Source organism: Schistocerca gregaria, chromosome 2, assembly GCF_023897955.1.
Source record: "Schistocerca gregaria isolate iqSchGreg1 chromosome 2, iqSchGreg1.2, whole genome shotgun sequence".
In the NCBI taxonomy this organism is placed as follows: Eukaryota; Metazoa; Arthropoda; class Insecta; order Orthoptera; family Acrididae; genus Schistocerca; species Schistocerca gregaria.
In genome coordinates, this window is record NC_064921.1 from 955,754,284 (window position 1) to 955,767,310 (window position 13,027).

At 37.4% G+C, this 13,027-nt stretch overlaps 1 protein-coding gene across 1 annotated transcript in view; it reads left to right on the plus strand.

The window, feature by feature from the left end:
* Positions 1-12,727, plus strand: part of LOC126335433 (mitochondrial fission 1 protein) — a 36,164-nt gene extending 23,437 nt beyond the window's left edge. The window contains exons 3-4 of the mRNA XM_049998714.1: positions 2,954-3,059; positions 12,068-12,727. Of these exons, the coding sequence (XP_049854671.1) occupies positions 2,954-3,059; positions 12,068-12,162 (201 nt within the window). The 3' untranslated portion in view covers positions 12,163-12,727. The remainder of the gene's footprint in view (positions 1-2,953; positions 3,060-12,067) is intronic.
* The last annotated feature ends 300 nt before the right edge of the window (positions 12,728-13,027 follow it).

Sequence of the window (13,027 nt, forward strand, 5' to 3'; positions counted from 1 at the left end):
TTTGGAATGTGGACCTTCTACAGGTGTTTTAGAAAAGATTTCATTCGACAAGGAATGGTCACTATAAAAGCTACTGAATGTATGAGGGTAGACAAAAATATGGAAACACATTACCATGCCTAATATGATGCAGGAAAACAGTTGGCATTTGAAACAACTTGCAGTTGTCTCAGAATGGGCAAATAGAAGTGCTGTGTGGTTTTAAAGTGAATCTTACACCATTCTTCCTTCAAAATAGGTCCAAGTTCAGGTAACAAAGATGGAAGTGGTTAGTAATCGTGCACCCATATCCAAAGTAGACCACAAAGGCTCAATAATATTGAGATCTGGTGGCTGTGGTCTCCCCCACCCCCCTTTCACCCACATCACGTTGACTTAGCTGAAGTTTTACCTTCTTCCCTGTATTGGTACAGACCTTCGATATAGTGTTGCTTCAAACACCAAACACTTTGATTATCTTCATTACAGAAGCACCCACTATACAAGCACCAACCATTTGCCCATGATTGAACACAGTGAGCTCCGACACAATGCACTCGCAACAACATAGAACACTGTTTTGATGACAACTGACATTTGCTGCAACATATTGAGAACAATGAGCAGGTGCTGTTCATGGCTAAGTGTTATGTTCAAGCACATATTTTTCATGGTGTTTCTGTACTGTCGTCCAACTACCTGGATGTCTAATTTTCGTAGTGAAGTACATGAATTACCATCATCTGTACTAAACCCTCTGACTACTGTGGATGAATTAACTCATTACGCTGTGCTGCTTCTGAAGTGCTGGGGGTGTGTTTAAAGGTAGCATCTGGGTCTTCCTTATGTGCTATTGAAATATTTGTTCTGCCAACCCTCTAATTGCTGTGGATAACTCACATCCAACAGTGAATAAAACTGTTTTCTGTATTCATCATAAAATATACATTCATCTTTGTGTGCTGTCATTTGCAAAAAGAAACCTTGTTTCGATATCTTGAACCATTTACATTCATCTTTGTGTGCTGTCATTTGCAAAAAGAAACCTTGTTTCGATATCTTGAACCATTTATGAAATATGGCAATCATTGTGCCTGTATCTTGATGTGCAGATACATGATTGGGCAGCCAGGTTGCCACAGCAGGTTGGCGATTCTCTGGAGAATTTCATGAAATCTTGGGAAAGCATTGAAATTCAATTTTATGTCATTTTATAAGTGACAAATTTTAAAATGCTTAATATTTCAAAGTTTGTTAATTATTGAATGTTATTCTGTATAAATTATTGAAGTTAAAAAAAAAAAAACTATGGTTAAACTACTGCTTATGACTGGCACATAGCTCGGCTGGGAAGAAAGTCATTGTGGTTTGCTGCCCCCCTCACTTTCTAGCTCACCATTCATTTTCTTTAATGTATCAGGAGCTTATTGACACAATCTGCCTCCTCACACCTGAAATTCTCAGGGGATTTTGTTTTCTTCTTTATCATAACTACAAGTGCTTCAGCTAAAAGCTGTCTAACTCCTGTACACTTAATTTTGTTTGTTGCCATCTTGAAATTCTCGTAAGTAGCATTTCCAACTTAAGTGTGTGGATATGCTAACTTGTGTGTTGGGCTAGTGGCTTAATATATGCAAACATCAAAATGTTTCCCCAAATAGTTTCCTTAAAAATGAATTAAAAGTATTTGAATTGAATGAGAAGTATTTCACGGCAGCCGGAACACTGTCGCTGAGCACAAGTAGCAGCATTAGGCAAGCAGTAGGCAAAACAAAGAACTGCAGAGAGCGCATCTGTAGCAATTAAAGGGTCTAGGATTTGCTGATATCTTTGACAGTCATGGCAATTTTTGATGAGAGATAACTTTGTCAGCACTTCAGTGGAAGGACCATCATTGCGGTTTTCATTTAATTGAAACTTTGAATGAAGTCCTATAGTCAACTGAAGCACTGACAGTGAGGCTCTGGTTTGAAATGTGCACTACCTAATGAAATAAGCTTTTGTAGGAGCAGATGAATTTTATCATTACTTTTTCTCCCTATAGTTGAGATATTCAGGACATAGGGTAAAGAGAAAAACAGCATATCAGTACGCAAAATAGGTTGAGCTCTTTCCACAAATGATTTACATTCTACTTTATTTTACCCATCAGAAACGGTTGGTGAAAGCCTGTGACTAAGACAGTGGGTTTGTTTATGAAATAACTTTTTCCAGCACCACTCAAGATTTTCTTTTTATCTATCTTTTGCTTGATACATTTCAGGAAAATTTAACCATTTTTTGTGTATTATGCCACATACCAAAAACATCACAAATTCATGGCACTATTCATAGAAAATGAATTTGAAGTCATTCCATGAAATGCGTCATGCAGAAGATAATAAAAAGAAATGTGTGTGTCTGGCAACGGTTATTTTATAAACAAACCCAAATATTTACTTCCTGCTCTTTGTGCCGGAATGCTTTCTCTCTAATCTAGAAGTTTTGTAGTTAGTTAGAGATGGTTTCCCCTACTAAGGTTTCAGTGGAGGAGAAGGGAGAAACACACTTCAAGCCTGTGTGTAATCATCCGATCTAGCATATTTGTGTGTGCTGACATAACCTATGAGAGATTAAACTCGCTACATAACATTTTTCTATGGGTTGTTTTGATTTTAATTTTTTTTCCGTTCAGTGTTGATTCTTCTTAAAAAACATTTGCGGGAAAGGGGTCTATGGCAAGTGACTTCCATCTTCTTATGACAGACTGAGAAATTTCCAGAAGATTAAAAAACTTAATGTGTCACACAGTTCCACCTTAGGCACATAATTTGCAAAAAAGTATACATGAAGTTGTCTGTGTAAAGTTTCCTACATAATAAGGCAATTTCCAAGGAAGTTAGTGCTCTTTTTAAAGTATTACTGATTTTCTTCTATAAATTGAGTCAAGGTTTTGAGTTCATGAAAGTTCATGTATGATGCATGTTGTTTACAGGAATACACCAAAGCTTTACAATACTGTAGAGTGTTCCTACAAGTTGAACCTGGAAACCAACAAGTTCAGGGCTTAGAGAGACTGATAAAGAAACGGATGGAGAAAGGTATGTCCTTGGATTTTTATCTTCTAGGTTTATTTACTTGTATTCTAAATTAGCCACAGGTAATTGGACTGTTGGAAGTAGATAATGTAGCTGACAGATAGCTTCATTTCTGTGCTCTGCAAGATAACTTTCATCTCTCTCTCTCTCTCTCTCTGTGTGTGTGTGTGTGTGTGTGTGTGTGTGTGTGTGTGTGTGTGTTTTTATGAACAAATCCATATTTCTGTGGTAAGATGACTTGTCAGGACTAACAGTCAAAGTGCTTAGCTGAAGGAGACTCCATCCTTGGAGAGATAAACCTTGTTGACAGTGTGATAAGGGAAAAAGAATATTGCTGTAACTTGAAGTGACATTCACTGGTAGTAAATTTGTACATCCACTGTAGACCAAAGAGGCTTCAGAAACTTATGAAACTGAGGACAAGGCAAGAAGCCCAGCAACAGAATACTGTGGAAATATGAAAGTATAATGAAGTGTGTGTCAGTCAGTCTGATACTACTAGATAAGTTGTTGTCAGCTTGCAAGATGCTGCAGATTTTCACAGTGCAATTAAAGTAGAATTTAAGATTGTGTGGACTGGAACATTTAATAATCTTCACACGGAATTGCAACCTTACAAAAGGGTTTCACCTAGAAGGGTATCCAGATCTATTAACTTGTCTGAGAATTTAAATTGCCTTTCGTGTAGGTGTCTGTCTACTAAGGCACACTGAAAGATCAATGACTTTTCATAAACTTTGAGGCAGGAGATGCTGAGCATCACCAGAATTAAAAATGATTTCATTAAGGTGAGTGGTTGAACATGATGCTTCATTTATGCTATTCATCCCAAATCATAATTAACTAATGAGAGTTAATTCCATGAGGAATAGGCTGATGATGGAAACTTTTAAAGACTGAAAGAAAAGCTGAAAGTGTATGTGTTAAACATGCGAAAGACTCTGGTGAGGGATGGTGTAATACTTCAGTTTCCAATAACAGATACAGTGACCCAGGGACAAGTTGATCATAACAATGGTGATCATACTGATCAGTGGAGAACATTCTATCAATGATAGAAATCTGCTCCTTGGTCATGGAGCATTTGAAGAACTGCGTAAATGTTATCATTGGAAAATATTCCTCCACAGGTGGTCTAGCACGAAGCAAAATCTGGATATCCTGACGAGCATAACCAATGTCTCTTTCGATCTTAGTCAACTTGTTCGCATAATTTCACTATGGCTGCACATGAAATTCGATTTGGTCAATATACTGCAGAATTTCACAGTGAATTTGTGTGCAGTTTAGACATTCGGCTTATAAATTATACTGTTCCACATACTTGAACTTTGGAGTAGGTTTCCAGTGGTGCATCTGTTACCAGAAATGCAGCACAAATGTCACTGCAGGAAATACGGAACATGTACTCCTGTGTGGCATTCCTGTTGTGTAAGGATGTTGGAGTGGGGTGACAGGTGTAACTTACTTCGTGAACTTCCTACATGCTATGAGAGGCATTCAATAAGTAATGCAACTTTTTTTCTCGGCCAATTTTGGTTGAAAAAAATGTGTTGCGTCATGACATGGGATATTACCACTTCAGCCTCTGTAGTTCTATGAATTTCAGATAGTAGATGGCGCTATATATAGCCTCCAAAACGGCTTCTGTTACAGAGGTGTGTTCCAAGCAGAGAGCTCTCATTGAGTTTCTTTTGGTGGAAAAACAAGAGCATCACAGATATTTGTAGGCATTTGCAAAATGTTTATGGAGACCTGGAAGTGGACAGAAGCATGGCGAGTCATTTGTCTAGGCATCTTTTATCGTAGCGTCAAGGTTGCACAAGCCTGTCAGATCTCTGCACCGACCAGTTGCACACAGCTGATACTCCTGCAGTGTTGGAATGTGTGGACATTCTTATTCAAGGTGATTGATGGGTTGCAAACAAAGACTGCACTGTAATTTCTTCTGTAGATTGTCGCACAGATGACAAAATGGTAGATATCGAAATAGATGACAGAGGGGAGGGAAAAAAATTAAAATCGCTCCGAAGAGGAAAGGCTGCTGGACCTGATGGGAAACCAGTTCAATTTTACGCAGAGTACGCAAAGGAACTTGATCCCTTCTTACAGCAGTGTACTGTAGGTCTCTAGAAGAGCGTAGCATTCCAAAAGATTGGAAAAGGGCACAGGTCATCCCCGTTCTCAAGAAGGGACGTCGAACAGATGTGCAGAACTATTGACCTATATCTCTAACGTCGATCAGTTGTAGAAATTTGGAACATATATTATGTTTGAGTATTTTCTGGAGACTAGAAATATACTCTGTAGGAATTGGCATGCGTTTTGAAAAAGATGATAGTGTGAAACCCAGCTTGCGCTATTCGTCCCCGAGACTCAGAGGGCCATAGACACGGGTTCTCAGGTAGGTGCCGTATTTCTTTACTTCTTCTAAGAGTTTGATGCAGTTCCCCACAGTTGTTTAATGAACAAAGTAAGAGCATATGGACTATCAGACACAATTGTGTGATTGGATTGAAGAGTTCCTAGATAACAGAACGGAGCACATCATTCTCAATGGAGAGAAGTCTTGCGAAGTAAGAGTGATTTCAGGTGTGCCGCAGGGGTGTGTCATAGGACCGTTGCTATTGATAAAAAATATATATGAGACCCTGTGGATAACATGGGAAGTTCACTGAGGCTTTTTTGTAGAAGATGCTTTAGTATAAGAGAGGATCTAACAAAGGAAAATTGTACTCAAATGCAGGAGGATCTGCAACGAATTGACGCATGGTGCAGGGAATGGCAATTGAATCTCAATGTAGACAAGTGTAATGTGCTGCGGATACACAGAAAAAAGATCCTTTATCATTTAGCTACAATATAGCAGGTCAGCAACTGGAAGCAGTTAATTCCATAAATTATCTGGGAGTAGGCATTAGGAGTGATTTAAAATGGAATGACCATATAAAATTAATCGCCGGTAAAGCTGATGCCAGACTGAGATTCGTTGGAAGAATCCTAAGGAAATTCAGTCCGAAAACAAAAGTAGGTTACAGTATACTTGTTCGCCCAGTGCTTCAATACTGCTCACGGGTGTAACATCTGTACCAGATACAGTTGATAGAAGAGATGGAGAAGATCGAACAGAGCAGTGCACTTCGTTACAGAATCATTTAGTAATCGCGAAAGCGTTACGGAGATGATAGATAAACTCCAGTGGAAGATTCTGCAGGAATGGGTTTCTTCCACCATCTGTACAGCTTTGGGCTGTGCCCTCTGTTCGCCAAAACTACAAAATCCATGGGGCCTATGCTTGGTAGGAAACTTTCTTGGTCTTCCCAGTGTCTCACCTGGCCACATGCTATACCCAGTCCCTCAATGTCCTACATATCCTAAGGGTACTTAAATCATCAGACAGTCCTCCTCTGTTTACACCAATCCCTTGTCCATTCAAAACTTGACTATGGATATGTAGTTTATTCAGCTGGACATTTGTTCATCTTTCACTGTGTTACCACATTACCATTGTTTAATACTTATGACCACTGCTGCCTATTACACTAACCCAATTGAGAATCTCTTTGCAGAAGCTGCCGAACGACCACTGTCATACTGGCGTGATGCCTTCCTCAAGAGATAAGCATTCTGTTTGTGAGGGAGCGGGGGGGGGGGGGGGGAGAGGGGAGAGAGACGTGTTGCATTACTTATTTAATGTCCCTGGTAATCTGCTACTTGCAAATCCACTCTACAGCTGGATGTTATTTGTGCTGCTTCTGATCCAGATCTAGCATATCTACGCCAATAATTCAGCATTTTTACTGGTTCTTGCTTAGATGTGTCTTACTCTCATAATTTTTATATTGCGAAGACTTTTTATCCTTTGTTTGTTGTCTAACGTGTTTGTGAATTGCACGCTTTGAATTGAAGTCTCGTAATGTGTAATTGCTTTCATTGTTAGACATACATTTCAGTGAGGAATGTGATGCAGTTGCTACATTTCTCACAATTCCACATTCATTCAAATTACGTATTTTCATTTGGATGGTGATAAGTTTACCTAACATTTCGGTTTGATTCTGCCACCACCTGACTGGCACTTACATTTCTTGTTGATGTCGGTGGCAACAAATTTTGTAATGTTCCATCTTCCAAAAATCATAATTCTGCAAATAATAGTCAATCATGCACAATTCTTGGAATAAGTCACCAATTACATTTTAAAAGTAATAACACGGTGTATTAAGTGCAGATTGGTAGATGCATTTCATGTGCATTTGTTAATAATCAAAGACAATTCCTGAAGATATTCAGTAAGTTCAACTTTCAAGAATACTGTGATGAAGAAATGTTAATTTAGTGTCTTTTATCTGTGAACTGTCATAGATAAGCAACCGACCATTGCAATGTGTGGATTCTGTTTCGTTTATGTCGATCTTGTAACTTTTGGTCATGGACATTTTATAATATGATGTGAATAGAACTTTTATGAAGTTGTTATTCATGTGCTGCGGGGTTGCAGTGGTATTAAGACTGGTGTAATGATATTTTGTGATTTCAGATATTGTATTACAGTTTATAAAACTACAGGGTGAAAATTTAATAATGTAAATGATCTCTAGGTTCCAATGATGTGATTTAACTAAATATTGTTCAAAAATTATGAAAGGTCCCAGTACTATTTGTTTGGCACACTGTATGCCTACATGGTGAACTATGTATTTAAAAGTATACAAAAATTATGGAAAGGATAGATTGTACTCGCTGTAAAGATAACACATTGAGTTGCAGACAGGCACAATGAAAACACACTTACTGCCAAAACCTTTTTCAGAAAAAAATGGAAAACACACAAGCACATTGCCTTGTTAGAAATTTTGTTAATTAATGCAATTTCTCAATTATGGGATAAATTGAATAATGAACAGTGTTACCTGATTCATAAAAATTAGAGCAACATAAAGTCAAATCCTGGAACGTAGCAAGCGTAAGAAGTCAGTTGGCAAAAGTAAATTTGGGTGTAAGTGCTCTGTAATTATGAATATCTTTTAAGTTAATTAGTTTTGGAAAATTGAGAAAGATTACTAGAAAGAACGCTCTCAAAAGTTTCTAATTATTGGTGTCAATACTGTTAAAACTACTGACTATCTCATTTGGATTTCACCATTACACATTATTCTAAGAGCCATGTAACCAGTTAAGTTTTCAACAAAACTAAATACACCACTGTAATCAGCAGTTGGTAAATTCTGGCACAAGGTATGAAATTACACGAAATATTATAAGAAACTAATCATTTTGAGTATGTGCGAACTTAAGTTTTCTTGCAGAAGGACAGTTAGCTGAAAAACAAGGAAAAGTGTTACTGAAAGGAGTGGAATAATATAAAGAGTAGTAGTTTCAATTTATGTTTCTGTATATTTACCAACTTTATACTATTACATAATCAACTGAAGCCTTCACTTCCAACACTGAGTGTAGACATGGCTTGTTAGTGATGAATTACTATGTAATGTGTGTGTAGTTATGCATGGGGGTGTGATATAAAATACAGTTTTCTAATATTTCATTTCACACTTTCTCATCCTTTTTAAATAAATTGCCTGAAAATGACTTGTTAGTAAGTCAAAAACAGTAATGACAAAATTTGTGACATGAGGGTGAAGTATATAATAAAATATGAAATGGTCACTGATATTCCGTGATGACTCGTCTGTGTAAATAGTGGTAAGGTTATGTAAACTGATAGCTTCAGTATGTGCTTGAAGATGAGACCAAATAATAAAAACTGTAGCTCACGGATACATAATAGGGTATTGCATAATCAATCCGAACAGCCTAACATTACTAGTACAGAACGGCTGACTCCACTGAACTGAGGAACTGGGAGTCTTTAGTAAAACTGGACGCACTGTGTCTTTTGTCTTGTTATTGGCTCATATAAAGCTCAGCTTCCCAAGAAAAATACAACAGCATTCTACTACAGATCTTTACTTGACTTAATGCTGAGTGAAGAAACTGCCTTGTTGAACGGGGGAAACAGAAAATGTGGCAGGATCTATCTTAAATTCTCACCCCCCCCCCCCCCCCCCCCTACTTCCTCTCAACAGCAGGAATTTCTACCTGTATATCTAAGTAGACAGTGGCTCATGAAGAGCTCTCTGGGAACTTACCTGGAATCTTAATTTTATCATGCCAGTTATGTGATGAATGTCTTAATTCATCTGCTAGTCCATGAAACTGACATGTTTACCCACTTTTTTCCCCTTGGGTGCATGCGAATAATTGACACAGATTTTAGGAACTGTTAATAATAAAATTAACTTTAATGCTTTGCATGGTGCATTATTCTTATCTGTATCTCATCTACCATATGTTTTTCCTGTGTCACCTCTTGGGATGTGACACTACAAGCTAATGTATAGTAATTTATTCCATGTGGGTAAGGTGTTAGGTATTGTTGTTGTTGTGCTCTGTTGTTGTGGTGTTCAGTCCTGAGACTGGTTTGATGCAGCTCTCCATGCTACTCTGTCCTGTGCAAGCTTCTTCATCTCCCAGTACCTACTGCAACCTACATCCTTCTGAATCTGCTTAGTGTATTCATCTCTTGGTCTCCCTCTATGATTTTTTCCCTCCACGCTGCCCTCCAATTCTAAATTGGTGATCCCTTGATGCCTCAGAACATGTCCTACCAACCGATCCTATTAGGTATTATATAATTGAAAACAAGTATATTCAAACTTGCAACAGAAGAGGACTTGACTCAAATCACAGTTTTCATGAAACAGTCCAAAATATATTCTTAAGCCTATGGGATATTCCATTGGACATCTGTTGATTAATGTAATAGTTAGATTTGCTATCTCTGCACCCATATTAGTTAAAATTTTTCATTATTTTGCTGAACCAGTTCAGGAAAAAACTACCTGAACCATCACCAACTAGCTGGTTGGTAAACATAGTAGTAATGCATTAGTGTTGCGTGCCTGTCTGGGACTCTAAATTAGGAACCTTGCATTTTGCAGGCAGTGTGCTGTCCTTTCGTGCCTTACATGCCAATTCACTGTCAACTTGTCACTTGTTTCTGTTCAGTGTTCACTGCTTTGTATAATCCATTAAAGAATATAAAATTTCTTCAAGCAGACAGTATTTTGCCCCTTATCCTGTTTACCTGAGCTAATGCTTCACCATTAATTACAAAAAGCGGTCTGGGGCGCTGCAGTCATGGACTGTGCGGCTGGTCCCAGCGGAGGTTCGAGTCCTCCCTCGGGCATGGGTGTGTGTGTTTGTCCTTAGAATAATTTAGGTTAAGTAGTGTGTACGCTTAGGGACTGATGACCTTAGCAGTTAAGTCCCATAAGGTTTCACACAAATTTTTTTGAACAAAAATCGGTGTGATTTCCCTTCATGTTCCTCTTATCTTATCTTTCCGTATGTAGAAGTGACATTGATTACTCAGATTTTGTAGTACTACTTTCAGTATCTTCGTTAGGGTTTGGGATTCTCTCCCAAACCCCCAGATGAACTTAAGTATGCACTTATCATGATCCCTGGTTGGTGCTCTGCAAGTATAATGATTTGCTTTTTCTGTGGCTATTTTCTGTGAGGAGCATAAGAAATCAAGAAAAGTTGTAAGTGGAACTATAAAAGTTGCCAAATTAAATGCGTTTCATGAAACACATATAGTATTGCATAGATATGCAGATAAAATTTTGAGGCTTGTAATATCACGACAGTTTGTAACTAACAACGCAAACGCTGGCAAATGTTTTGGCATTCATCATGTGTACTGTTTCATTCAGTATTGTTTATATGATTGTCATGGCAATGTTGTTGCACATACATCACAAGGTTGTAAACTGATGGTGTGATGTGATAATGAAAATTCTAAAATTCAGACTTACAGGCACATGATGAAAGACAGAATTGGAGACCTAAGGGGAATACTAGTGTCCAGCAAGCAGCATTTTTTCGTACAGAGTGCATAAATTCTGACCAGTAGCTTAACAGCGTATAAGTTTTACACAGTGTGAGCATGTGATCCACTAAGTATGTTAAGATATTATCAACTAACCATGCATTTGCATTAAGGGTCTAGTGAGGTGAAATTTACTGCCTCAGTTGGTCTGTGAAGGCAGCCTATTTAAATGCCTCAAAGTATTACAGGTTGCATAACTACCATGCTGCGTCTGGCCACCTGCGTCTTGTGAACAGCAAGTGCGATGGTCGGTTGTGTACCCTATGCTAAGGAGGCTTTAGTGCTGAATTTGATGGTGTCTGCGCCTTATGCTGTATGATGCGACACTCTGACTTGGTGGTCAGAAGTGCTATCTTGCATTGCCATTCAACCCTCAGTAGGGTTAGTAATACTAATAGAAGGAAAAGGAGAAAAGATAAAACACTAGAATTATGATACATTAAAATACAATGTATGTTACTTGTACTAGGAGAAAGAAAACTATTTTCCACACTGGACCAAATGTCCTGTTACAGTCAAGACATTGATGCTAGAAGAAACACTGATTTACATGTGCTGTTGAAATGCTGTCTGCCCATAATGTAGAAAAAATAAATTTCTCCTGTGTACATTAAATGTAAGCTGCATTATTTGCCATTATCAGTTCTGCTGGAGTAGGAAGAGAAATTACAGCATGTAAAGTGTCAGAAATACAACAGGTTATGTATATTTTTACTACAGTGACTGCTGTACTATAACAAATAATTGGCAAGTCATAAGTGGACAAAAAGTTTATTCAGCACTTTGTCAGTTATGTAGCATTAGTGGACATAAATGTTTTCGAGAAGAAGTTGCTTTGCCAGACCGTGTAAAACAGGACACAGTGAACATCGATCTAAAAAATACAGTTTCATTGTACCAAGTATAAGGTAATTTAAAGTTTATAGAATCAACAGTATTCAAATTGATGTGTGTATCATTTTCATTGGTATGAGCACTTAGTTGTTTTATTTATTTTACAAATTTTTGCGTAGTAATCTGTGTTGTCAGAATGCTAACATTCGTTTCTTTGCAGAAGGGCTGGCTGGAATGGCTCTGGCTGGTGGAGTTGTACTTGCTGTGGGTGCCATAGTTGGTATGGGTGTGGCTATGGCTGCCCGTAAGTCTTAAGTGTACCAGTCACAATGGTGATTTTGCTGCACTATAACCAGTTCCATATGAGTGTCAGTCAAGTCAAAGTGGCTATTTTTTTCCAAATGCACATTATATAAAGATGTATTTTTTCCACATTTAGTTTACTTTGTACAAAATTTTTTGCCACTTCATTTTGTGCAGCAGGTTTGTGCCCATGAGTCTGCTGTTGACTACTTAGTAGATATTGCCATTATTACTATTTGTTATTATATTTTAATTATATATGTACAGCTTTGTTGATAATTTTATTTATGAAATAAATCTTTTCTCATAATATTGTTATAGTACAGTTGTACTTTTCTGTGAGAGTAGCCGTAATTGAGACATCTGTGAACAGTGTGATTTTAAATGTCATAATTATTTCTTAAAAATATTTGCAGCTACATTTTGAAGATAAGTTATTTAGAGACTGATTAACTTGCTTTTATATGTATATGGCCCATAAGTCACCTATTCATATATTTAAAAAAATGAAATATTTTTTCAGTATAGACATTGAATACTATATGCAATAAAAGCACACAACATGTAAACATTATAATATGATGGTGTACAATTTTTTAACCTTTTTTCCTTTTACAACATGTTTGTTACATTTTGGTAGTTGAGTTCATACCTATGTTGAACATTAAAACCTAACAGAGATAAAATGAGGGAAGGTTATTATGGTTTGATATTATTGAAAAGAGTGGACAGTTACCATTCTGAATCAGCAAACGAGAGGTTGCACGAGAATCATTTGAAATGTGCATAGTGGTCAACAGGAATTTCATGGGCAACTTCCAAGAATAGATAATGTTTTTCTCTCAAACTTCCTGAAATTTGTGTTTCACCAGATGCA